Source organism: Nerophis ophidion, linkage group LG26 (genome assembly GCF_033978795.1).
Source record: "Nerophis ophidion isolate RoL-2023_Sa linkage group LG26, RoL_Noph_v1.0, whole genome shotgun sequence".
NCBI lineage: Eukaryota > Metazoa > Chordata > Actinopteri > Syngnathiformes > Syngnathidae > Nerophis > Nerophis ophidion.
Genome location: NC_084636.1, coordinates 39,618,775 through 39,646,306, shown reverse-complemented (window position 1 = coordinate 39,646,306; position 27,532 = coordinate 39,618,775). Strand labels below are relative to the sequence as shown.

The following is a 27,532-nucleotide window of genomic DNA, read 5'->3' as shown; positions in this document are numbered from 1 at the left end:
CAGCAGCTCAATATGTTAATAGCTGCATAAGCCAGGTACTGCTAAAAGTACAGTGGGGCAAAAAAGTATTTAGTCAGCCAGCGATTGTGCAAGTTCTCCCACTTAAAATGATGACAGAGGTCTGTCATTTTCATCATAGGTACACTTCAACTGTGAGAGACCGAATGTGAAAAAAAAATCCAGGAATTCACATTGTCGGAATTTTAAAGAATTTGTTTGTAAATTATGGTGGAAAATAAGTATTTGGTCAACCATTCAAAGCTCTCACTGATGGAAGCAGGTTTTGGCTCAAAATCTCACGATACATGGCCCCATTCATTCTTTCCTTAACACGGATCAATCGTCCTGTCCCCTTAGCAGAAAAACAGCCCCAAAGCATGATGTTTCCACCCCCATGCTTCACAGTAGGTATGGTGTTCTTGGGATGCAACTCAGTATTCTTCTTCCTCCAAACATGACGAGTTGAGTTTATACCAAAAAGTTCTATTTTGGTTTCATCTGACCACATGACATTCTCCCAATCCTCTGCTGTATCATCCATGTATCCATTTTGGTATCAACTCAACTCGTCGTGTTGAGTTTATGATGAATTGGCTGGAATATAAAGACAATATAACATACATCCATATACCGGTACTAGGATGGATATGCAAAACCCTATTCAGTGGCCTAGTGGTTAGAGTGTCCGCCCTGAGATCGGTAGGTTGGGAGTTTAAACCAAAGACTATAAAAATGGGACCCATTGGCTCTCTGCTTGGCACTCAGCATCAAGGGTTGGAATTGGGGGTTAAATCACCATAAATAAATCCCGGGCACGGCCCCGCTGCTCCCCTCACCTCCCAGGGGGTGATCAAGAGGATGGGTCAAATGCAGAGGACAAATTTCACCACATCTAGTGTGTGTGACAATCATTGGTACTTTAACTTTAAAAGTGCAATATGTTTACCTGCACAGTAATCTATTTATTTATATCTGCACCTTATTGCTTTTCATCCTGCACTAACATAAACGAATGCAACAAAAGTTTGCTCTTATCTATAATGTAAAGTTCAAATTTAAATGACAATAAAAAGGAAGTCAAAGACCAAGTCTAATCGTCCGGTGCGGCTAATACCGTATTTTTCGGACTATAAGTCGCAGTTTTTTTCATAGTTTGGCCGGGGGTGCGACATATACTCCGGAGCGACTCATGTGTGAAATTATCAAACACATTACTGTAAAATATCAAATAATATTATTCATCTCATTCGCGGAAGAAACGAAGAAAATGTCAGCAATCGTCAAACACACATCAACCAATAAGAATTCGGCGGGGGAGGGTCATGGCAGAAGTGCATTGTGGGTCATGGAATGCTAACTGCTATATGCTACTGCCGTAGCTATTAAAATGGGTCCTTTCATCGTTGGTGGTAACTTATAAAAACTGAGAAGGGCTGAACAAAAATGGCACCGAAAAGGAAATCATGTACTGCAGATTACAAGCTGGACGTCGTGAAATATGCAGCAGAAAACGACAATAGGAAGCGGCGCATACCTTTGAAGTTGGCAGAGTTGTTAGTAGCGACATCGAGGAAGAAGACTTCATGGGATTTATCAATTATGAGTGACAGATTGTTTGGTAAAGGTATAGCATGTTCTATATGTTATAGTTATTTGAATGACTCTTACCATAATATGTTAGGTTAACATAGCAGTTGGTTATTTATGCCTCATATAACATACACTTATTCAGCCTGTTGTTCACTATTCTTTATTTATTTTAAATTGCCTTTCAAATGTCTATTCTTGGTGTTGGATTTTATCAAATAAATTTCCCCCAAAAATGCGACTTATACTCCAGTGCGACGTTTATATGTTTTTTCCCTTCTTTATTATGCATTTTCGACGTATACTCCGAAAAATACAGTGTATGGGGTGACAACATTTCCTTAGTGCGTGCGGCTTATATAACGGTGCGCTCTATAGTGCGGGAATGACTTTGCTTTCATTTTTGACCTTGGACCGGACCGCTGAGCACGTCCAGTCGGTACTTACTTTAGAACCTGGGCGACTGTGTTTGGTCCATACCACTGTCCAATAGGCTTCCCCTCTCCCACTCCCATCTGGGCTGCAGAATTCACACATCCCAGTAAGAAAAGCATCTTTCTGGCAGCGACCACGTGTGACCACTCACCAATCTGATGGATGGAATAGTAGCTGTCCTTCTTGTCGATGAAGGCGTTGAGGATGCTGAGGTATTCTTCCCTCTGCTTCTCCCCCGCCGACCACCGCCAGTCTGAGAGGACGGGGAATTAAAAGCGGCTCAGTCTACTTGCTGGAGGAGATGAATTACCTCTTCCCAAATGTCGACACATCAGCGCCTCGCCGAGGATCATCTGTCCACACCGCAGCATGCAGCCCCACCCGGTGTCCGACGTGGGTCCTGTCCCACCTGCGCTCAAAGCTGACTTTTTAAAACTGAACTTTGGAAGAACGCTCCGCTTTTCACTCACCGATCGGAGGGAAGTTTTTTCTGTATGTGAACCAAAGCCGCGAGGTGACATCGGACAGGATGTCATCTTTCTCTACGTGAATTCAAAATAAGAAAATTGTTGAATTTGGAAAAGTAAAAAAATAAATGTGACCCCTACCTGTGAGGGCGCTGTACTGTTTTCCTAAGATCCACACGGGGTCTGAGGTCTCGGGGAAATCCTCAAACTCACCAAAGCGAAGCGTGTCGTACGTCAACGTAGCTGCAAGAGAGGAAAACAGGCATGAAATGTGGTGGAATTCTTTTTAAACGGGAAGTCAATTAGTGTTGGAAGTGGGGTTCGCAGAGAGAAAGGCGCTCCAGAAGGTCGTAAAGACCGCCCAGAAGATCATCGGTTGCCCCCTCGCCTGGCTGACCTGTACAGCTCCTGCTGTCTCAGGATAGCACAGAGCATCCTGAAAGACCCATTTCAGCCTGGGCACTGCCACCTAGAACTGCTAGCCTCGGGCAGACGCTATAGGGTGGTAAAAGCGGGCACAAATAGACTAAAAAACAGTTTTTACCCAAGAGCCATAGTAGCATTAAACAGGCACTGAGTGAGCACAATGTGTCCTCATGAAGATAGATAGATAGATAGTACTTTATTGATTCCTTCAGGAAAATTAAAATTCCAGCATGCATGCATACACACACACACACACACACACACACACACACACACACACATACATATATATATATGCAGTGTTTGCCCCAGAAAATGTGTTAAGTTATGGTGGTGACTCTCCAGGGGGAGGGGACCGGGGAATGGGGTGGGTGGGTGTAAGGATCGGTGTATCTCGGCCTGTCGCCATCACGTCTCCACCACCACAGCCTGGGTGGCAATAGGCTACAGACTGTGGTGAAGTAGGCCGGCTTCGTCGCATGAAGAAGCCTTCAAGCCTACAACTTTTGGTTGTTTTCCGCTCTATTTGCTGAATGGCGATATACGATTTATATTTCCATATTTTTTCCGTAAAGTAAAAACAAAACAGTCCTAGTTACCTGAGATACAAAAATAATGGCTTACAAATTCAAATTAATGACTTACTGTGAGTAAGCATTTGCAATAAGCATTTAAAAAATAAAAAAAGAGTTAAAAGTGGGGCCACATGATGACATGTGCTCAACTCCATCCATCCATCCATCCATTCATTTTCTACCACTTGTCCCTTTTGGGGTCTCTGCTTAATTTATTACAGCATTTGGCAAGTCTGTAGTTGATTGTTCAGGGTTTCCCACACATTCATTTCTTTGTGTTGGCCCGCCACGAAAGAATTACGGCCGCCACAAATAAATCCATTGTGGTGAAGAAGGAGCTGAGCCGGAAGGCAAAGCTCTCAATTTACCGGTCGATCTACGTTCTCATCCTCACCTATGGTCATGACCGAAAGGATAAGATCACGGGCACAAGCGGCCGAAATGAGTTTCCTCCGCCGTGTGGCGGGTCTCTCCCTTAGAGATAGGGTGAGAAGCTCTGTCATCCGGGAGGAACTCAAAAGTAAAGCCGCTGCTCCTCCACATGGAGAGGAGCCAGATGAGGTGGTTCGGGCATCTGGTCAGGATGCCACCCGAACGCCTCCCTAGGGATGTGTTTAGGGCACGTCCAACCAGTAGGAGGCCACGGGGAAGACCCAGGACACGTTGGGAAGACTATGTCTCCCGGCTGGCCTGGGAACGCCTCGGGATCCCCCGGGAAGAGCTAGACGAAGTGGCTGGAGATAGGGAAGTCTGGGTTTCCCTGCTTAGGTTGTTGCCCCCGCGACCCGACCTCGGAAAAGCGGAAGATGATGGATGGATGATGGATGGACAAATAAAAAAAAATTAAAATGAAATTTTTTTAATATATATATATATTTTTTCCGGCTTTTGACTCGCTCGACTGCTCATAAAAGCAATGGGACTGTCTGTGAATGGAGCTTGTAGTTACATATTATATAAATATGTAAATATTATATAAATAAGTATATAAATATGTACATAAAGTGTTGTAATTATATTCCAACTCCTCGTTCTTCTTGGTCATCGCCGCCGCCGCTGCCCCCCCCACCCCAACCAGACTACACCACCACAAATAGATGCCTGAACTGTGGGATACCCTGTTGTTAATATGTAAAGTGGGGCTGAGCGACAAAACGATATCACCAAATAAAACTGCTTCGAGGTTGGTAAGCACAACCAAAATTAATTATTTATAAGGCGCACTGTCGATTTTTGACAAAATAAAACAATTTTAAGTGCGCATTGGTCCGAAAAAGACGGTACTTTCATTTGAATAAACACCAGCGGGAGCCAAGAAAAGCCACAACAAATGCAAAGGCCGTAACACAACAACCTAAAGCCAAAACAACACAATACAAAACACAACGGAATGGCTGAGGTAGAAAGTTAAGAACAATGTAATGAACAAAGTTGGAAAAGTAAGTTAAGTGTGACAACATTTTCAGTCGTAAATAACTGTTTTTATTTTTTTAACAATACTAAAATACTACATTCATTACACCGTTTTCAATCTTTTTTTTCCTCAGCTACTTGGTCTGTCGATGAAACTTGCCCCACTGTTACTTCAGCTGTGGCTTAGAGTTGTGTTGGGGCTTTTGCAATCGTGCTGTAGCTGAAAATTGTTGTGTTGTAATTGATGACATTGTTCTGTCATGTTTGCATTTTCTGTGACCCTTCTCAGCCACCGTAGCTGACGGCAACTTGAGTAAGTTGAAGGTCCTGATGAACTTCATGTAAGGTCGGCTATTCTTAAAGCCAATGTTTTTTAGCATCCATAAAATTAATCGGTTTCCTTTAAAAATATTATTGGATCAATACCTATTTTCCTGAAAACAAACTTGCTGAACACAGTTCGAAGTCGCTAAAACTTAGAACTATAAATTGATATATTGATTTAATGATAAAGAGACTTAATTTTCCCTAAAAGCCCTTCAGGAACACACATAAAGCAGTAAAAAATAATGCTGAGATTGAACTAAAAGGATGTTGAAAGGGAGAAGCTTGATGAACAACCTTTTAAATTTAATGAGCCATCAGTCTTAAAAAGAGAGACTATTAGTTAATGTTTCCTTGCAAAAGCCTCCAACTGTCAAGTGAGGGTTTTGTTATTTCTTATACTCTTTGTTGACAACTTATGTTTACTTTCTTAGATGTTTGCACAGTACTGTTTCATACCACTTTGCTTCATTTTGACCCAAAACACAGTGGTTCTCTTTGAAAACCACTTTTGTAACCATCACCATTAGTTTTTCGCTCCGTTCTAAAGTGTAATTTGACAGAAGAATTGTGCTTCAACATGCGGTATTATTATGGTTCGTGTATAAGAACCGCAAAATGGCACCTATTAACGGACACATCTGGCGTTTTGGTTCACAATATTATGCAAAAACAAGGTTTCTTACCTTCTGGTATCCGCTGATGTGTATTTGGGATCTGTATAAATCCTGAAAATTTGCGCGCATCTGCCATTGTAGTCCGGGCTAACACCATAGTCGATAAACTTTTTTTTCTCTCTATCTTCTCGTTATGGGACATTCATCCTCCGCTGTTACCATTTCTAATATAAAGTAGTGAAAAGTTCTTATTTAAATGTGTCAGAAGAATCGCTATGGAAGCACTAAAACATACCGGTGTAGTGAGTTTACATTATTCACCCAAAGAACATTGGTTATCAGAGTTCCGGTCGGACGGTTTTTCACGGGACTCCAGCGACCCCGAAGGGAAAAATTGGTAGAAAATAAATGGATGGACTATTAGTTAATGTTCCTCCAATTATCATGTGAGGGCTTTGATATATTTTATGCTCTTTGTTGACAACTTATGGTTACTTTCTTAGATGTTTGCACAGTACTGTTTCATACCACTTTGCTTCATTTTGACTCAAACCACAATGGTTTTCTTTGAAAACCTATTTTGTAACCATCACCATTAGTTTTTCGCTCTGTTCTAAAGTGTAATTTGACAGAAGAATTGTGCTTCAACATACAAGTATTATTACGGTTCGTGGTCAAGGACCGCAAAATAGCACCTATTAACGGACAAATCTGGCTTTTAGTTTCATAATATTAGGCAAAAAACTACTTTTCTTACCTTCTGGTACCTGCTGATGTGTATTTGGGATCTGTATAAATCCTGAAAATGTGCGCGCGTCTGCCATTATAGTCCATAGTCGATACTTATTTTTTTCTTTATTTTCTCATAATGGGACATTCATTCTCCGCTGTTGCCATTTCTAATATAAAGTAGTGTAAAGTTCTTACTTATATGTGTCAGTAGACTCGCTATGGAAGCGCTAAAACATACCGGTGCAGTGAGTTTACATTATTCACCCAAAGAACTTTGGTTATCAGAGTTTGGGTCGGACGGTTTTTCACGGGACTCCAGCGCCCCCGCGACCCCGAAGGTAATAAGTGGTAGAAAATGAATGGATGGATGGACTATTAGTTAATGTTCCCCCAATTATCATGTGAGGGCTTTGATATCTTTTATGCTCTTTGTTGACAACTTATGTTTACTTTCTTAGATGTTTGCACAGTACTGTTTCATGCCACCTGCTTCATTTTGATCCAAAACACGATGGTTCTCTTTGAAAACCTATTTTGTAACCATCACCTTTAGTTTTTCGCTCCGTTCTAAAGTGTAATTTGACAGAAGAATTGTGCTTCAACGTACAAGTATTATTATGGTTCGTGGTCAAGGACCGCAAAATAGCACCTATTAACGGACAAATCTGGCTTTTAGTTTCATAATATTAGGCAAAAAACAACTTTTCTTACCTTCTGGTACCTGCTGATGTGTATTTGGGATCTGTATAAATCCTGAAAATGTGCGCGCGTCTGCCATTATAGTCCATTGTCGATAAACTTATTTTTTTCTTTATCTTCTCCTAATGGGACATTCATTCTCCGCTGTTGCCATTTCTAATATAAAGTAGTGTAAAGTTCTTACTTATATGTGTCAGTAGACTTGCTATGGAAGCGCTAAAACATACCGGTGCAGTGAGTTTACATTATTCACCCAAGGAACTTTGGTTATCAGAGTTCAGGTCGGACGGTTTTTCACGGGACTCCAGCAGCCCCCGCGACCCTGAAGGGAATAAGTGGTAGAAAATGAATGGATGGATGGACTATTAGTTAATGTTGCCCCAATTATCATGTGAGGGCTTTGATATCTTTTATGCTCTTTGTTGACAACTTATGTTTACTTTCTTAGATGTTTGCACAGTACTGTTTCATGCCACCTGCTTCATTTTGATCCAAAACACGATGGTTCTCTTTGAAAACCTATTTTGTAACCATCACCATTAGTTTTTCGCTCCGTTCTAAAGTGTAATTTGACAGAAGAATTGTGCTTCGACATACAAGCATTATTATGGTTCGTGGTCAAGGACCGCAAAATAGCACCTATTAATGGACAAATCTGGCTTTTAGTTTCATAATATTAGGCAAAAAACAACTTTTCTTACCTTCTGGTACCTGCTGATGTGTATTTGGGATTTGTATAAATCCTGAAAATTTGCGGGCGTCTGCCGTTGTAGTCCATAGCCGATAAACTTTTTTTTTCTCTATCTTCTCATAATGGGACATTCATCCTCCGCTGTTGCTATTTCTAATATAAAGTAGTGTAAAGTTCTTACTTATATGTGTCAGTAGACTCGCTATGGAAGCGCTAAAACATACCGGTGCAGTGAGTTTACATTATTCACCCAAGGAACTTTGGTTATCAGAGTTCGGGTCGGACGGTTTTTCACGGGACTCCAGCAGCCCCCGCGACCCTGAAGGGAATAAGTGGTAGAAAATGGATGGATGGACTATTAGTTAATGTTCCTCCAATTATCATGTGAGGGCTTTGATATCTTTTATGCTCTTTGTTGACAACTTATGTTTACTTTATTAGATGTTTGCACAGTACTGTTTCATGCCACCTGCTTCATTTTGCTCCAAAACACGATGGTTCTCTTTGAAAACCTATTTTGTAACCATCACCATTAGTTTTTCGCTCCGTTCTAAAGTGTAATTTGTCGGAAGAATTGTGCTTCAACATACAAGTATTATTATGGTTCGTGGTCAAGGACCGCAAAATAGCACCTATTAACGGACAAATCTGGCGTTTAGTTTCATACTATTAGGCAAAAACAACTTTTCTTACCTTCTGGTACCTGCTGATGTGTATTTGGGATCTGTATAAATCCTGAAAATGTGCGCGAGTCTGCCATTATAGTCCATAGTCGATAAACTTATTTTTTTCTTTATCTTCTCGTAATGGGACATTCATCCTCCGCTGTTGCCATTTCTTATATAAAGTAGTGTAAAGTTCTTACTTATATGTGTCAGTAGACTCGCTATGGAAGCGCTAAAACATACCGGTGTAGTGAGTTTACATTATTCACCCAAGGAACTTTGGTTATCAGAGTTCCGGTCGGACGGTTTTTCACGGGACTCCAGCGCCCCCCGGGACCCCGAAGGGAAAAATTGGTAGAAAATAAATGGATGGACTATTAGTTAATGTTCATCCAATTATCATGTGAGGGCTTTGATATCTTTTATGCTCTTTGTTGACAACTTATGTTTACTTTATTAGATGTTTGCACAGTACTGTTTCATACCACTTTGCTTCATTTTGACCCAAACCACAATGGTTTTCTTTGAAAACTTATTTTGTAACCATCACCTTTAGTTTTTCGCACCGTTCTAAAGTGTAATTTGACAGAAGAATTGAGCTTCAACATACAAGTATTATTACGGTTCGTGTACAAGGACCGCAAAATAGCACCTATTAACGGACAAATCTGGCTTTTAGTTTCATAATATTAGGCAAAAAACTACTTTTCTTACCTTCTGGTACCTGCTGATGTGTATTTGGGATCTGTATAAATCCTGAAAATGTGCGCGCATCTGCCATTATAGTCCATAGTCGATAAATTAATTTTTTTCTTTATCTTCTCGTAATGGGACATTCATTCTCCGCTGTTGCCATTTCTAATATAAAGTAGTGTAAAGTTCTTACTTATATGTGTCAGTAGACTCGCTATGGAAGCGCTAAAACATACCGGTGCAGTGAGTTTACGTTATTCACCCAAAGAACTTTGGTTATCAGAGTTCGGGTTGGACGTTTTTTCACGGGACTCCAGCGCCCCCCGCGACCCTGAAGGGAATAAGTGGTAGAAAATGGATGGATGGACTATTAGTTAATGTTCCCCCAATTATCATGTGAGGGCTTTGATATCTTTTATGCTCTTTGTTGACAACTTATGTTTACTTTATTAGATGTTTGCACAGTACTGTTTCATGCCACCTGCTTCATTTTGATCCAAAACACGATGGTTCTCTTTGAAAACCTCTTTTGTAACCATCACCATTAGTTTTTCGCTCCGTTCTAAAAGTGTAATTTGACAGAAGAATTGTGCTTCAACATACAAGTATTATTATGGTTCGTGGTCAAGGACCGCAAAATAGCACCTATTAACGGACAAATCTGGCATTTGGTTTCATAATATTAGGCAAAAACTACTTTTCTTACCTTCTGGTACCTGCTGATGTGTATTTGGGATCTGTATAAATCCTGAAAATGTGCGCGCGTCTGCCATTATAGTCCATAGTCGATAAACTTATTTTTTTCTTTATCTTCTCCTAATGGGACATTCATTCTCCGCTGTTGCCATTACTAATATAAAGTAGTGTAAAGTTCTTACTTATATGTGTCAGTAGACTCGCTATGGAAGCGCTAAAACATACCGGTGAAGTGAGTTTACATTATTCAGCCAAGGAACTTTGGTTATCAGAGTTCGGGTCGGACGGTTTTTCACGGGACTCCAGCGCCCCCCGCGACCCCGAAGGGAATAAGTGGTAGAAAATGGATGGATGGACTATTAGTTAATGTTCCCCCAATTATCATGTGAGGGCTTTGATATCTTTTATGCTCTTTGTTGACAACTTATGTTTACTTTATTAGATGTTTGCACAGTACTGTTTCATGCCACCTGCTTCATTTTGATCCAAAACACGATGGTTCTCTTTGAAAACCTATTTTGTAACCATCACCTTTAGTTTTTCGCTCCGTTCTAAAGTGTAATTTGACAGAAGAATTGTGCTTCAACATACAAGTATTATTATGGTTCGTGTACAAGGACCGCAAAATAGCACCTATTAACGGACAAATCTGGCATTTAGTTTCATAATATTAGGCAAAAAACAACTTTTCTTACCTTCCGGTACCTGCTGATGTGTATTTGGGATCTGTATAAATCCTGAAAATGTGCGCGCGTCTGCCATTATAGTCCATAGTCGATTAACTTATTTTTTTCTTTATCTTCTCGTTATGGAACATTCATCCTCCGCTGTTACCATTTCTAATATAAAGTAGTGTAAAGTTCTTACTTATATGTGTCAGTAGACTCGCTATGGAAGCGCTAAAACATACCGGTGAAGTGAGTTTACATTATTCAGCCAAGGAACTTTGGTTATCATAGTTCGGGTCGGACGGTTTTTCACGGAACTCCAGCGCCCCCCACAACCCTGAAGGGAATAAGTGGTAGGAAATGGATGGATGGACTATTAGTTAATGTTCCCCCAATTATCATGTGAGGGCTTTGATATCTTTTATGCTCTTTGTTGACAACTTATGTTTACTTTATTAGATGTTTGCACAGTACTGTTTCATGCCACCTGCTTCATTTTGATCCAAAACACAATGGTTCTCTTTGAAAACTTATTTTGTAACCATCACCATTAGTTTTTCGCTCCGTTCTAAAGTGTAATTTGACAGAAGAATTGTGCTTCAACATACAAGTATCATTATGGTTCGTGGTCAAGGACCGCAAAATAGCACCTATTAACGGACAAATCTGGCGTTTAGTTTCATAATATTAGGCAAAAAACAACTTTTCTTACCTTCTGGTACCTGCTGATGTGTATTTGGGATCTGTATAAATCCTGAAAATTTGCGGGCGTCTGCCATTGTAGACCATAGCCGATAAACTTTTTATTTCTCTATCTTCTCGTTATGGAACATTCATCCTCCGCTGTTACCATTTCTAATATAAAGTAGTGTAAAGTTCTTACTTATATGTGTCAGTAGACTCGCTATGGAAGCGCTAAAACATACCGGTGAAGTGAGTTTACATTATTCACCCAAGGAACTTTGGTTATCAGAGTTCGGGTCGGACGGTTTTTCACGGGACTCCAGCAGCCCCCGCGACTCTGAAGGGAATAAGTGGTAGAAAATGGATGGATGGACTATTAGTTAATGTTCCCCCAATTATCATGTGAGGGCTTTGATATCTTTTATGCTCTTTGTTGACAACTTATGTTTACTTTATTAGATGTTTGCACAGTACTGTTTCGTACCACTTTGCTTCTATTTGAAAACCACTTTTGTAACCATCATTAGTTTTTCGCTCCATTCTAAAGTGTAATTTGGCAGAGGGGGGGGCAACTTTAGTCTCCCGTCATGCATTGCGAGAAGTGCCAATCACCTGATGGTGATGATGACTGAGCAAAGACGTCAATTAGCATAAACAATCTGACCAGACGACTTATTGTGAGTGGTTTAAACACAATGTACATAACTTGAACACAGCGCGGCACAATAACACACGCAAGCATGGAGATTGTTGAAGAATAGCAACAACAAGCTAGCGTAATTAGCACGCTAGCTTCGGTCATCACTTTAGCAAGCTAACGCCAACGAGGCTCCAAAGGAATGTGGCTTCCGTTTAACACCGTTTTGTCGGCGGGAGATGTTTTTTTTTTTTGGCATTACTAATTGTTGCCGCGTAGTTTTTAGAAAGACACAAGGGTGTTAAAGTCTCGCCTACCTGCGTCCATCCCGACCGTCTCGCCGCAGACTTGTTTGTTGTTCTCTGCACTCTGACGCGCTCCAGCCAATAAGGAGCGAGTGCTGCGGCGGAAGTCGCGGAAGGGGCGGGATAACGGCTTGTAGTAACCAATCAAAAAAGAGGTGACGTGTGCGTCACGTGGAAAACAAGGGAGGGTGTGAAAATGAAGCGCAGCGCAAGGTGGCGCTATCACGGCGTGACCAGGGCGACGTCAGCACGCATGTGCAAGAGGTGCGGTACTCAGACTAATGCATCCGGGTTCACTTATGTCCAAACTTTTGTTTTATTCTCATTCAACACCCGTATTTTGGTTTACTTTATGAGATGACAGGACTTGGATGATTATTGTCATTTGCAGCAGACATAAATTAAGCCTCTGTAATTGTTGCAAATACCGTCTTTGTCTTTTTCCACCTCCCCTGTGCCGCCATGTTGGTGCAGGCAACACAGAACCCCAACAAACTTATGTATTAACTTTTGTTTATTCTCATTCAACACTCGTATTTTGGTTTACTTTATGAGATTACATGTCTTGGAAGATTAATTTCCTTTGCAGCAGATATAATTCAAGCCCCTGTCATTGTTGCAAATACCGCCTTTGCCCCCCCCCTGCCGCCATGTTGGTGCAGGCAACACAGGACCACAAAAAACTTATGTCATAACTTTTGTTTTATTCTAAATTAAACACCCGTATTTTGGTTTACTTTATGAGATGCCACGACTTGGATGATTATTGTCCTTTACAGCAGATATACATAATTTAAGCCCCTGTAATTGTTGCAAATACCCCCCTGTGCCGCCATGTTGGTGCAGGCAACACAGAACCACAAAAAACTTGTCATAACTTTTGTTTTATTCTCCTTCAACACCCGTATTTTGGTTTACTTTATGAGATGCCACGACTTGGATGATTATTGTCCTTTACAGCAGATGTACATAATTTAAGCCCCTGTAATTGTTGCAAATACCCCCCTGTGCCGCCATGTTGGTGCAGGCAACACAGAACCACAAAAAACTTATGTCATAACTTTTGTTTTATTCTCATTCAACACCCGTATTTTGGTTTACTTTATGAGATGCCACGACTTGGATGATTATTGTCCTTTACAGCAGATATACATAATTTAAGCCCCTGTAATTGTTGCAAATACCCCCCTGTGCCGCCATGTTGGTGCAGGCAACACAGAACCACAAAAAACTTATGTCATAACTTTTGTTTTATTCTCATTCAACACCCGTATTTTGGTTTACTTTATAAGATGCCACAACTTGGATGATTATTGTCCTTTACAGCAGATATACATAATTTAAGCCCCTGTAATTGTTGCAAATACCCCCCTGTGCCGCCATGTTGGTGCAGGCAACACAGAACCACAAAAAACTTATGTCATAACTTTTGTTTTATTCTCATTCAACACCCGTATTTTGGTGTACTTTATGAGATGCCACGACTTGGGTGATTATTGTCCTTTACAGCAGATATACATAATTTAAGCCCCTGTAATTGTTGCAAATACCCCTCTGTGCCGCCATGTTGGTGCAGGCAACACAGGACCACAAAAAACTTATGTCATAACTTTTGTTTTATTCTCATTCAACACCCGTATTTTGGTTTACTTTATGAGATGCCACAACTTGGATGATTATTGTCCTTTACAGTAGATGTACATATTATAAGCCCCTGTAATTGTTGCAAATACCCCCCTGTGCCGCCATGTTGGTGCAGGCAACACAGGACCACAAAAAACTTATGTCATAACTTTTGTTTTATTTTAAATTAAACACCCGTATTTTGGTTTACTTTATGAGATGCCACGACTTGGATGATTATTGTCCTTTACAGCAGATATACATATTTTAAGCCCCTGTAATTGTTGCAAATACCCCCCTGTGCCGCCATGTTGGTGCAGGCAACACAGAACCACAAAAAACTTATGTCATAACTTTTGTTTTATTCTCATTCAACACCCGTATTTTGGTTTACTTTATGAGATACCACGACTTGGATGATTATTGTCCTTTACAGCAGATGTACATAATTTAAGCCCCTGTAATTGTTGCAAATACCCCCCTGTGCCGCCATGTTGGTGCAGGCAACACAGAACCACAACAAACTTAAAAATCGTGGTAGGCTTTTTATGGAACAAAAAGAAATAAACTTTTTGTGCATGTTAAACATACTTGCCAACCCTCCCGATTTTCACGGGAGACTCCAGAATTCCAGTGTCCCTCCCGAAAATCTCCCGGAGCAACCATTCTCCCGATTTCCACCCGGACAACAATGTTGGGGACATGCCTTGAAGCCACTGCCTTTAATGTCCTCTCTCACCTGAAACCTTCACCCCTTAACAGCCGCATGTTGTCCAGGCATCCGCTTTTCCTCCACATAATGTAGCGATGGACGGGTTTAACGATCGTCTTTACTCGAAGATGTCAAGAAATGCTGACAAGTTGTATGATCTTTTAACTGGTTTAATGATAATGTTAATTTCAAGCACACGCATCCCCACCGTAACAAGACATAAACACGACAGAAGAAATAACCAGAACCCCTTGCAGCACTAACTCTTCCGGGACGCTACAATCCCATCTACGGCTTTTGGAGCTCCGTGCACAACTGCACACACGACAAGAAGGAGACGAAGCCGAAGCACCAAGAAAAGACATGACGACGACGAGTAAGAAGCAGAAATACGCTTGCAAGTTCCAAAATGATTGGAAAGAAAAAAATAATTTCATCCAGGACAGCTCGAAAGGGGAAGGCGTATGCTGCCTGCATTTCAACCCCCAAAACCCCGACCCCGCCCCCATCTCCCGAATTCGGAGGTCTCAAGGTTGGCAAGTTAGATGTTAAATAGGTTATACTTGTATAGCGCTTTTCTACCTTCATGGTACTCAAAGCGCTTTGACACTACTTCCACATTCACACACTGATGGCGGGAGCTGCCTAACCACCACCCATCAGGAGCAAGGGTGAAGTGTCTCGCTCACAGACACGACGAGGTTGATAGATTAGATTAGATTAGATTAGATAGTACTTTATTTATTCCATCAGGAGAGTTCCTTCAGGAAAATTGCAATTTTCAGCACAATCCCATTCAAGATCAGACAAACATTACGGGGAGACAGAACAGGATCGCTGACGGGTCTGCCGGCTTCCAGCGCCCCTTACAAAAAAGATGACATACAGGTAAACAAGGGGGGTGTGGGGGGGGGGAAGAAAAAAATAGAAGATTAAAATAAAATTTAAAAATCGGTCTTAGCCTAGGCCCTGGAGTGGGGGTGCAGACTGAGGCCTAGGGGAAGAAAAAATAAATAAATAAATAAATAAATAATAAATAAATAAATAAATAATAAATAAATAAACAACAACAATAAATAAATAAACAACAACAACTCATAGCCATAGTACACATCCCTCTTCCATGTGTGTAAGAGGTTGGTTTGATTTATCGAAACTTTTATTAGTAGATTGCACAGTACAGTACATATTCCGTACAAGTGACCATTAAATGGTAACACCTCAATAGGTTTTTCATCTCGTTTAAGTCAGGGTCCATGTCAATCAATTCATGGTACAAACCCCGTTTCCGTATGAGTTGGGAAATGGTATTAGGTGTAAATATAAACAGAATACAATGATTTGCAAATCCTTTTCAACCCATATTCAATGAATGCACTACAAAGACAACATATTTGATGTTCAAACTCATAAACTTTATTTTTTTTGCAGATAATAATTAACTTAGAATTTCATAGCTGCAACACGTGCCAAAGTAGTTGGGAAAGGGCATGTTCACCACTGTGTTACATCACCTTTTCTTTTAACAAACACGCAATAAACGTTTGGGAACTGAGGAAACTAATCGTTGGAGCTTTGAAAGTGGAATTCTTTCCCATTCTTGTTTTATGTAGAGCTTCAGTCGTTCAACAGTCCGGGGTCTCCGCTGTCGTATTTTACACTTCATAATGCGCCACACATTTTCGATGGGAGACAGGTCTGGACTGCAGGCGGGCCAGGAAAGTACCCGCACTCTTTTTTTTTTTACGAAGCCACGCTGTTGTAACACGTGCTGAGTGTAGCTTGGCATTGTCTTGCTGAAATAAGCAGGGGTGTCCATGAAAAAGACGGCACTTAGACGGCAGCATATGTTGTTCCAAAACCTGTATGTACCTTTCAGCATTAATGGTGCCTTCACAGATGTGTAAGTTACCCATGCCTTGGGCACTAATGCACCCCCATACCATCACACATGCTGGCTTTTCAACTTTGCGTCGATAACAGTCTGGATGGTTCGCTTCCCACACACAATGTCGAATATTTCCAAACACAATTTGAAATGTGGACCCGTCCGACCACAGCACACTTTTCCACTTTGCATCAGTCCATCTTAGATGATCTCAGGCCCAGAGAAGCCGGCGGCGTTTGTGGATGTTGTTGATAAATGGCATTCGCTTTGCACAGTAGAGCTCTAACTTGCACTTACAGATGTAGCGACCAACTGTATTTAGTGAAGGTGGTTTTCTGAAGTGTTCCTGAGCCCATGTGGTGATATCCTTTAGAGACTGATGTCGGTTTTTGATACAGTGCCGTCTTAGGGATCGAAGGTCACGGTCATTCAATGTTGGTTTCCGGCCATGCTGCTTACGTGGAGTGATTTCTCCAGATTCTCTGAACCTTTTGATGAAATTATGGAGCGTAGATGTTGAAATATCTAAATTTCTTGCAATTGCACTTTGAGAAAAATTGTTCTTAAACTGTTTGACTATTTGCTCACACAGTTGTGGACAAAGGGGTGTACCTCGCCCCATCCTTTCTTGTGAAAGACTGAGCTTTTTTTGGGAAGCTGTTTTTATACCCAATCATGGCACCCACCTGTTCCCAATTAGCCGGCACACCTATGGGATGTTCCAAATAAGTGTTTGATGAGCATTCCTCAACTTTATCAGTATTTATTGCCACCTTTCCCAACTTCTTTGTCACGTGTTGCTGGCATCAAACTCTAAAGTTAATGATTATTTGCAAAAAAAAAAAAGTTGTATCAGTTTGAACATCAAATATGTTGTCTTTGTAGCATATTCAACTGAATATGGCTTGAAAAGGATTTGCAAATCATTGTATTCTGTTTATATTTACATCTAACACAATTTCCCAACTCACATGGAAACTGGTTTTGTAAATGTTAGGATGGTATTTTGATTGATTGATTGATACTTTTATTAGTAGATTGCACAGTACAGTACATATTCCGTACAATTGACCACTAAATGGTAACACCCGAATAAGTTTTTCAACTTGTTTAAGTCGGGGTCCACGTTAATGAATTCATGGTAGAAGGTGGGGATTGAACCAGGAACCCTCAGGTTGCTCTCCCAACAGCGTCCCAAATTTTTAAATTCAACACTTTTTTTGTTCCAATACCAGCTTTTATTCAAGGCTATTAATAAACACAAATGTGCAGACAAGGCGGATACATTTTCAGGGCTGTTGATGCGACGTGACAAACCAAAGGTGATGTCGTACAATAAAAGTGCATTAAGTCAATACAGCATAGCAATTTTAGACAAAATGTCAGGCACGGGAAGACCCCGTCCTTTAATTCTTACCAAACAGACTTGACGACGAGGTGAAGCAGCAAAATAGGCAGTTCGAGAAGAGCTGTTGCAAACATAAGAAATTCAACAAAAATGTCGACTTTTTAACAAGTGGTGTGGCATATTACTACATCCATCCATCCATTTTCTACCGCTTATTCCCTTCCGGGGTCGCGGGGGGCGCTGGCGCCTATCTCAGCTACAATCGGGCGGAAGGCGGGGTACACCCTGGACAAGTCGCCACCTCATCGCAGGGCCAACACAGATAGACAGACAACATTCACACACTAGGGCCAATTTAGTGTTGCCAATCAACCTATCCCCAGGTGCATGTCTTTGGAGGTGGGAGGGGCCTATCCCCAGGTGCATGTCTTTGGAGGTGGGAGGGGCCTATCCCCAGGTGCATGTCTTTGGAAGTGGGAGGAAGCCGGAGTACCCGGAGGGAACCCACGCATTTACGGGGAGAACATGCAAACTCCACACAGAAAGATCCCGAGCCTGGATTTGAACCCAGGACTGCAGGACCTTTGTATTGTGAGGCAGACGCACTAACCACTCTGCCACCGTGAAGCCCATATTACTACAATTGACAATAAATAGAAAAGCGGAGACTGGAAGCAAGGAGAGGTGTGCGTGCCGTAATGAGGGCTCAGTGCAAATAAGTGTAAACGCCATCCAAAGATGGCCACGAGGCTTTTGGCCTCTCACTTCTCCCTGAGAAGGTACAAGACCAGGGCCATGACGTAGTGTCCCAGGGTGCACAGCGAGGAAATCAGCCAGTGGGAGTGGAAACCGGCGTCGGCGCTCACCACGCACTTGGTCAGGTCTGCCTGTCGGGACACAAACCGGTTTTCCCAGCCGGTGAGCTCATTTGCACCTCTTCAAACTCCAAAATGAAAAATGCATTCCATCAAATGTCCCGACTCCGAATCTGATCGTGAAACTACTGAGAGCACAGAGTCAACATCTTTTTATCCGGCCCGCAAACACGTGGAAATGACGTGTCCATAAAGTACTTTTCTCCCTAAATGTCATAGATTGTTTTCATGTTGACAGAAAAAATACAAACCCCGTTTCCATATGAGTTGGGAAATTGTGTTAGATGTAAATTTAAACAGAATACAATGATTTGCAAATCCTTTTCAAGCCATATTCAGTTGAATATGCTACAAAGACAACATATTTGATGTTCAAACTCATAAACATTTTTTTTTGTGTGCAAATAATCATTAACTTTAGAGTTTGATGCCAGCAACACGTGACAAAGAAGTTGGGAAAGGTGGCAATAAATACTGATAAAGTTGAGGAATGCTCATCAAACACTTATGTGGAACATCCCACAGGTGTGCAGGCTAATTGGGAACAGGTGAGACCCTGCCCCAAGTGGAGGAGTTCAAGTACCTAGGAGTCTTGTTCACGAGTGAGGGAAGAGTGGATCGTGAGATCGACAGGCGGATCGGTGCGGCGTCTTCAGTAATGCGGACGTTGTATCGATCCGTTGTGGTGAAGAAGGAGCTGAGCCGGAAGGCAAAGCTCTCAATTTACCGGTCGATCTACGTTCCCATCCTCACCTATGGTCATGAGCTTTGGGTCATGACCGAAAGGATAAGATCACGGGTACAAGCGGCCCAAATGAGTTTCCTCCTCTCCCTTAGAGATAGGGTGAGAAGCTCTGCCATCCGGGAGGAACTCAAAGTGAAGCCGCTGCTCCTCCACATCAAGAGGAGCCAGATGAGGTGGTTCGGGCATCTGGTCAGGATGCCACCCGAACGCCTCCCTAGGGAGGTGTTTAGGGCACGTCCAGCCGGTAGGAGGCCACGGGGAAGACCCAGGACACGTTGGGAAGACTATGTCTCCCGGCTGGCCTGGGAACGCCTCGGGATCCCCCGGGAAGAGCTAGACGAAGTGGCTGGGGATAGGGAAGTCTGGGCTTCCCTGCTTAGGCTGCTGCCCCTGCGACCCGACCTCGGATAAGATGGATGGATGGGTGCCATGATTGGGTATAAAAACAGCTTCCCAAAAAATTCACAAGAAAGGATGTGTGAATGTGAGTATGAATGTTGTCTGTCTATCTGTGTTGGCCCTGCGATGAGGTGGCGACTTGTCCAGGGTGTACCCTGCCTTCCGCCCGATTGTAGCTGAGATAGGCGCCAGCGCCCCCCGTGACCCCGAAAGGGAATAAGCGGTAGAAAATGGATGGATGGATGGATGGGGCGAGGTACACCCCTTTGTCCACAACTGCGTGAGCAAATAGTCAAACAGTTTAAGAACAACGTTTCTCAAAGTGCAATTGCAAGAAATTTAGATATTTCAACATCTACGCTCCATAATATCATCAAAAGGTTCAGAGAATCTGGAGAAATCACTCCACGTGAGCGGCATGGCCGGAAACCAACACTGAATGACCGTGACCTTCGATCCCTCAGACGGCACTGTATCAAAAACCCACATCAGTCTCTAAAGGATATCACCACATGGGCTCAGGAACACTTCAGAAAACCACCTTCACTAAATACAATTCGTCGCTACATCTGTAAGTGCAAGTTAAAGCTCTACTATGCAAAGCAAAAGCCATTTATCAACAACATCCACAAACGCCGTCGGCTTCTCTGGCCCCGAGATCATCTAAGATGGACTGATTCAAAGTGGAAATGTGTTCTTTTCAAATTGTTTTTGGAAATATTCCACATGGTGTCATCCGGACCAAAGGGGAAGCGAACCATCCAGACTGTTATCGACGCAAAGTTGAAAAGCCAGCATGTGTGATGGTATGGGGGTGCATTAGTGCCCAAGGCATGGGTAACTTACACATCTGGGAAGGCACCATTAATGCTGAAAGGTACATACAGCTTTTGGAACAACATCTGCTGCCATCTAAGCGCCGTCTTTTTCATGGACGCCCCTGCTTATTTCAGCAAGACAATGCCAAGCCACATTACACACGTGTTACAACAGCGTGGCTTCGTCAAAAAAGAGTGTGGGTACGTTCCTGGTCCACCTGCAGTCCAGACCTGTCTCCCATGGAAAATGTGTGGCACATTATGAAGCGTAAAATACGACAGCGGAGACCCCGGACTGTTGAACGACTGAAGCTCTACATAAAACAAGAATGGGAAAGAATTCCACTTTCAAAGCTTCAACAATCAGTTCCCAAACCTTTATTGAGTGTTTTTAAAAGAAAAAGTGATGTAACCTAGTGGTGAACATGCCCTTTCCCAACTACTTTGGCACGCGTTGCAGCCATGAAAATCTAAGTTAATTATTTTTTGCACCAAAAAAAATAAAGTTTATGAGTTTGAACATCAAATATCTCGTCTTTGTAGTGCATTCAACTGAATATGGGTTGAAAAGGATTCGCAAATCATTGTATTCTGTTTATATTTACATCTAACACAATTTCCCAACTCATATGGAAACGGGGTTTGTATACCTGCACCTCATTGCTTTTTTATCCTGTTAAAGTACCAATGATAGTCACACACACACCATGTTTTTTTGTGAAATTATTCTCTGCATTTGACCCACCACCCTTGATCACCCCCCCCCCGGGAGGTGAGAGGAGCAGTGAGCAGCAGCGGTGGCCACGCCCAGGAATCAATTTTGCTGATTTAACCCCAAATTCCAGCCCTGCTGAGTGCCAAGCAGGGAGGTAATGGTTCCCATCCATCCATTTTCTACCGCTTGTTCCTTTCGGGGTCGCGGGGGGTTCTGGAGTCTATATAAGCTACAATCCGGCGGAAGGCGGGGTACACCCTGGACAAGTCGCCACCCCATTGCAGGGCCAACACAGATAGACAGACAACATTCACACACTAGGGACCATTTAGTGTTGCCAATCAACCTATCCCCAGGTGCATGTCTTTGGAGGTGGGAGGGGCCTATCCCCAGGTGTATGTCTTTGGAGGTGGGAGGAAGCCGGAGTACCCGGAGGGAACCCACGCAGTCACGGGGAAAACATGCAAACTCCACACAGAAAGCTCAGGGATCGAACCCAGGCTCCCATTTTTATAGTCTTTGGTAAGTCTTGTGCCCATTTGATTGTAGACTCTTACTGACACCTTGTGGCGTTATGAAAATACTACATTTCATTTGTTTGGGCACTTATGTCAGTTCAGTTCATGAGACAATTGAGAAGTAGCCTCTTAAGCATCTAAGTCCCATCTTAAAACTCATTTGAAGACCAGTTGATCTGCCGTTTCTTTTCTTTTCTCCTCTGCCCGCTTCTCCCTTGTGGAGGGAGATTGGGGGGAACACAGGTCCAGTGGCCATGAAGTACTGGCTGTCCAGAGTCGGGACCCGGGGTGGACCGCTCGCCTTTGCATCGGTTGGGAACATCTCTGCGCTGCTTGGGATGGTCTCCTGCAGGCCCCATTATGGACTGGACTCTCTCTATTATGTTAGATCCCCTATGGACTGGACTCTCACTATTATGTTAGATCCACTATGGACTGGACTATCACACCATTATATTAGATCCACTATGGACTGGACTCTCTCTATTATGTTAGATCCCCTATGGACTGGACTCTCACTATTATGTTAGATCCCCTATGGACTGGACTATCACACCATTATATTAGATCCACTATGGACTGGACTATCACACCATTATGTTAGATCCACTATGGACTGGACTCTCTCTATTATGTTAGATCCACTATGGACTGGACTATCACACCATTATATTAGATCCACTATGGACTGGACTATCACACCATTATGTTAGATCCACTATGGACTGGACTATCACACCATTATATTAGATCCACTATGGACTGGACTATCACACCATTATGTTAGATCCACTATGGACTGGACTATCACACCATTATGTTAGATCCACTATGGACTGGACTCTCACTATTACGTTAGATCCACTATGGACTGGATTCTCACACTATTATGTTAGATCCACAATGGACTGGACTATCACACCATTATGTTAGATCCACTATGGACTGGACTCTCACTATTACGTTAGATCCACCACTATGGACTGGATTCTCACACTATTATGTTAGATCCACAATGGACTGGACTCCCACTATTATATTAGATCCACTATGGACTGGACTATCACACCATTATGTTAGATCCACTATGGACTGGACTCTCACTATTATGTTAGATCCACAATGGACTGGACTCTCTCTATTATGTTAGATCCACTATGGACTGGACTCTCACTATTATGTTAGATCCACTATGGACCGGACTCTCTCTATTATGTTAGATCCCCTATGGACTGGACTATCACACCATTATATTAGATCCACTATGGACTGGACTATCACACCATTATGTTAGATCCACTATGGACTGGACTCTCACTATTATGTTAGATCCACTATGGACTGGACTCTCTCTATTATGTTAGATCCACTATGGACTGGACTATCACACCATTATATTAGATCCACTATGGACTGGACTATCACACCATTATGTTAGATCCACTATGGACTGGACTCTCACTATTATGGTAGATCCACTATGGACTGGAGTCTCACACTATTATGTTAGATCCACTATGGACTGGAGTCTCACACTATTATGTTAGATCCAATATGGACTGGACTTTCACACAATTATGTTAGATCCAATATGGACTGGACTCCCACTATTATGTTGGATCCACTATGGACTGGACTCCCACTATTATGTTGGATCCACTATGGACTGGACTCCCACTATTATGTTGGATCCACTATGGACTGGACTCTCACACTATTATGTTAGATCCAATATGGACTGGACTCACACTATTATGTTAGATCCACTATGGACTGGACTCTCACACTATTATGTTAGATCCACTATGGACTGGAGTCTCACACTATTATGTTAGATCCAATATGGACTGGACTTTCACACAATTATGTTAGATCCAATATGGACTGGACTCACACTATTATGTTGGATCCACTATGGACTGGACTCACACTATTATGTTGGATCCACTATGGACTGGACTCTCACACTATTATGTTAGATCCACTATGGACTGGACTTTCACAATATTATGTTAGACCCACTCGCTGTCCATTGCTTTCGGTCTCCCTTGGGGGGGGTGCCCACATTTGCTGTCCTCTCCAAGGTTTCACTTAGTCATGCACATCGACGTCCCACTGGGGTGAGTTTTTCCTTGCCCTTTCCATATTTAACATATTGTGTTGAAATTTGGGGAAATGTTTATAAAACAAACAATCAAAGAGCCAATAATTAAAGTTAAAAAAAAGGGTCATTAGAATAATACACAAAGCGTGCTACGATGAACATTATTTATAAGTAAAAAAAACAATGCCAATTTAACACTAATATTCTGGCAATTAAGCCAGAATAAATGCCTTTTTCTGTTAAAAAAACAAAAAACAGTGGTACTGTTACCATTTACTGTAAAATGTGGTAAAAAGAACAAAACTATTTTACAGTAAAATGTTGTAATTGTGAAGTTTTTACTGTAAAATGGACAGTTGACTTCAAACAATTGATATAAATAATAATGAAATCCATGCATTTTTAACTGTTGCAAGCGGCCCTCTGATGGCAGCCATAACTGATGTGGCCCTTAATGAAAACCACTTTGACATCCCTGACTTAGAACCGTACAAACCAAAACGATTTAGTAGCTTTTTAACAAAAACAAAAAAAAACTCTACGTCTTAGAGCGTGTGATGGCCCATCTCAAACATGATTGTTTTTTGTATAGCTTCCCGAGGCGAAGATGACTAAAAAAAGGACTGAAAGTAACAGGAGTGAGTTTTTAAGCGTAGAATTGGTGTCAGAATAATTGTATCAAAGTTATCACAGAACTTTGTGTCACATTGAGTTCAGCTTGCACTGCGAGAGGATGAAAGCTGTCTTTGATCCTTCCAAGCGGAAGGCTTGTAAAACTCCACTGTGTAGGGTGGGGAGCGACATGAAGGTGTCAGTTTCTTTAGTGTATTGTAATCCACAGAAATATATTGTCTTGACCCGAGATCTACAAAGCGGAGAGGACGCAGGGCCTGACTCCCCTCCAGGCACCTTTTCTTTGAACTGTTTTACGACCATTTCTTTGAAGTGTTTTGTGATAATTAGTGATTTACGTCTCGTCTCGACTACTGTAACGTATTATTTTGGGGTCTCCCCATGTCTAGCATTAAAAGATTACAGTTGGTACAAAATGCGGCTGCTAGACTTTTGACAAGAACAAGAAAGTTTGATCATATTACGCCTGTACTGTATATACCTTTATATACATATATACATACATATATACCTATACTGTATATACCTTTATATACATATATACATACATATATACCTGTACTGTATATACCTTTATATACATATATACATACATATATACCTATACTGTATATACCTTTATATACATATATACATACATATATACCTATACTGGCTCACCTGCACTGGCTTCCTGTGCACTTAAGATGTGACTTTAAGGTTTTACTACTTACGTATAAAATACTACACGGTCTAGCTCCATCCTATCTTGCCGATTGTATTGTACCATATGTCCCGGCAAGAAATCTGCCTTCAAAAGACTCCGGCTTATTAGTGATTCCTAGAGCCCAAAAAAAGTCTGCGGGCTATAGAGCGTTTTCCGTTCGGGCTCCAGTACTCTGGAATGCCCTCCCGGTAACAGTTGGAGATGCTACCTCAGTAGAAGCATTTAAGTCTCACCTTAAAACTCATCTGTATACTCTAGCCTTTAAATAGACCTCCTTTTTAGACCAGTTGATCTGCCGCTTCTTTTCTTTCTCCTATTTCCCCCCCCTCCCTTGTGGAGGGGGTCCGGTCCGATGACCATGGATGAAGTACTGACTGTCCAGAGTCGAGACCCAGGATGGACCGCTCGTCGGGACCCAGGATGGACCGCTCGCCTGTATCGGTTGGGGACATCTCTACGCTGCTGATCCGCTTGAGATGGTTTCCTGTGGACGGGACTCTCGCTGCTGTCTTGGATCCGCTTGAACTGAACTCTCGCGGCTGTCTTGGAGCCACTATGGATTGAACTTTCACAGTATCATGTTAGACCCGCTCGACATCCATTGCTTTCGGTCCCTTAGAGGGGGGGGTTGCCCACATCTGAGGTCCTCTCCAAGGTTTCTCATAGTCAGCATTGTCACTGGCGTCCCACTGGATGTGAATTCTCCCTGCCCACTGGGTGTGAGTTTTCCTTGCCCTTTTGTGGGTTCTTCCGAGGATGTTGTAGTCGTAATGATTTGTGCAGTCCTTTGAGACATTTGTGATTTGGGGCTATATAAATAAACATTGATTGATTGATTGATAAGGTTGATGGCTGTTTACAACCCCCCCTCCCTTAGAACCGGCTGTTGCCATGTAATCAGGGAAAGTCCAAATAAAAGAGGAGGCGTACAATCTTTTATCAGAGCGTGGTGAGACACTCTACGCGTTTCTCCTCATTGAGCCAAAATTAATTCTGTCTCTGTTTAATTCCTTGCTTCTTGTCTCATTAAATAGATGTCATCAGTGTCTGAACCTGACAATTAGCATATAGGTGAAATATAGCCAGGAAAGGTGCATGTGCACAAATTACATTTAAAAAAAAATAGGAGATACTACTGGTTCTCTAACTTTACCTAAATGACCAACATTAATATATAGTAGCATAGTAGGCCTAAGTCAGGGATATCTAAGTGGTTTACATTAAGGGCCACATCACAGTTATGACTGCCATCAGAGGGCCGCTTTTAACTGTGAATAATGGGTGGATTTCTTTATTAATTATATCAATTGTTTTAAGTAAAACCTTTAACATTTACAACATTTTACTGTAAAAATATAGTGTTTTTTTTAATTTTTTTACAACATTTTACGATAAATGGAAAAACAGTACCACTGTTTTTTGGTGTGGTTTTTACTGAAAAAAACTTAGTTTCCAGAATTTTAGTGTTAAATAGACAGTGGCCTAGTGGTTGGAGTGTCCGCCCTGAGATGGGTAGGTTGTGGGTTCAAACCCCGGCCGAGTCATACCAAAGACTATAAAAATGGGAGCCATTACCTCCCTGCTTGGCACTAGGCATCAAGGGTTGGAATTGGGGGTTAAATCACCAAAAATTATTCCCGGGCGCGGCCACCGCTGCTGCTCACTTCCCCCCTCACCTCCCATGGGGGGAACAAGGGGATGGGTCAAATGCCGAGGACAAATTTCACCACACCTAGTGTGCGTGTGTTTGTGCGTGTGTGTGTGTGTGCGACAATCATTGGTAATTTAACTTTAATTGTTTTTTACAACATGATATTGTTCGTGGAAAAACAGTACAAATTAAAGCTGCAAGCAGCGTTGGTCGGGTCCGCCTTTGGCTGCTGCCCCCGAGACCCACGGCCGGATAAGCGTTAGAAGACACTATTTTGAGAATCTAATGCATTGTGAAAGTAATGCAGTTGTTGTATTGAAGTGAAAATATCAAACTTCCTGTTGATTTTTGCTAAAGTATGTTACTTATTAAAATGTAGGTCTAAGTGAGACCCACATAGTGTTTTTTGTTTCATGTCTCTCTGACATTCCTACCGGAAGTTACAAGCAGTTTTGTCTGTGTTTTCTTCCTATGAGCAGTTTG

At 42.0% G+C, this 27,532-nt stretch overlaps 2 protein-coding genes across 5 annotated transcripts in view; both read right to left on the bottom strand.

Annotated features, from left to right (window-relative positions):
- LOC133543808 (cysteine protease ATG4B) overlaps window positions 1-27,532 on the bottom strand; it is a 53,492-nt gene that overhangs the window by 20,800 nt on the left and 5,160 nt on the right. The window contains exons 1-6 of one of the 2 annotated variants that reach the window (XM_061888605.1): window positions 12,327-12,418; window positions 2,631-2,732; window positions 2,493-2,564; window positions 2,333-2,431; window positions 2,174-2,275; window positions 2,035-2,107 (exon numbers count right to left, since the gene is read on the bottom strand). In XM_061888605.1, coding sequence (XP_061744589.1) covers window positions 2,035-2,107; window positions 2,174-2,275; window positions 2,333-2,431; window positions 2,493-2,564; window positions 2,631-2,732; window positions 12,327-12,336 — 458 coding nt within the window. In that variant the 5' untranslated portion in view covers window positions 12,337-12,418. Of the gene's footprint in view, window positions 1-2,034; window positions 2,108-2,173; window positions 2,276-2,332; window positions 2,432-2,492; window positions 2,565-2,630; window positions 2,733-12,326; window positions 12,419-27,532 lie in introns of those variants that run through there. The other variant, XM_061888606.1, reaches the window with a different exon arrangement.
- LOC133543809 (bcl-2-related ovarian killer protein homolog A-like) overlaps window positions 2,631-27,532 on the bottom strand; it is a 45,140-nt gene continuing 20,238 nt past the window's right edge. Inside the window, exon 4 of one of the 3 annotated variants that reach the window (XM_061888608.1) lies at window positions 2,631-2,732. In XM_061888608.1, the coding sequence (XP_061744592.1) occupies window positions 2,724-2,732 (9 nt within the window). In that variant the 3' untranslated portion in view covers window positions 2,631-2,723. Of the gene's footprint in view, window positions 2,733-17,752; window positions 18,773-27,532 lie in introns of those variants that run through there. The other 2 variants (XM_061888610.1, XM_061888607.1) reach the window with 2 other exon arrangements.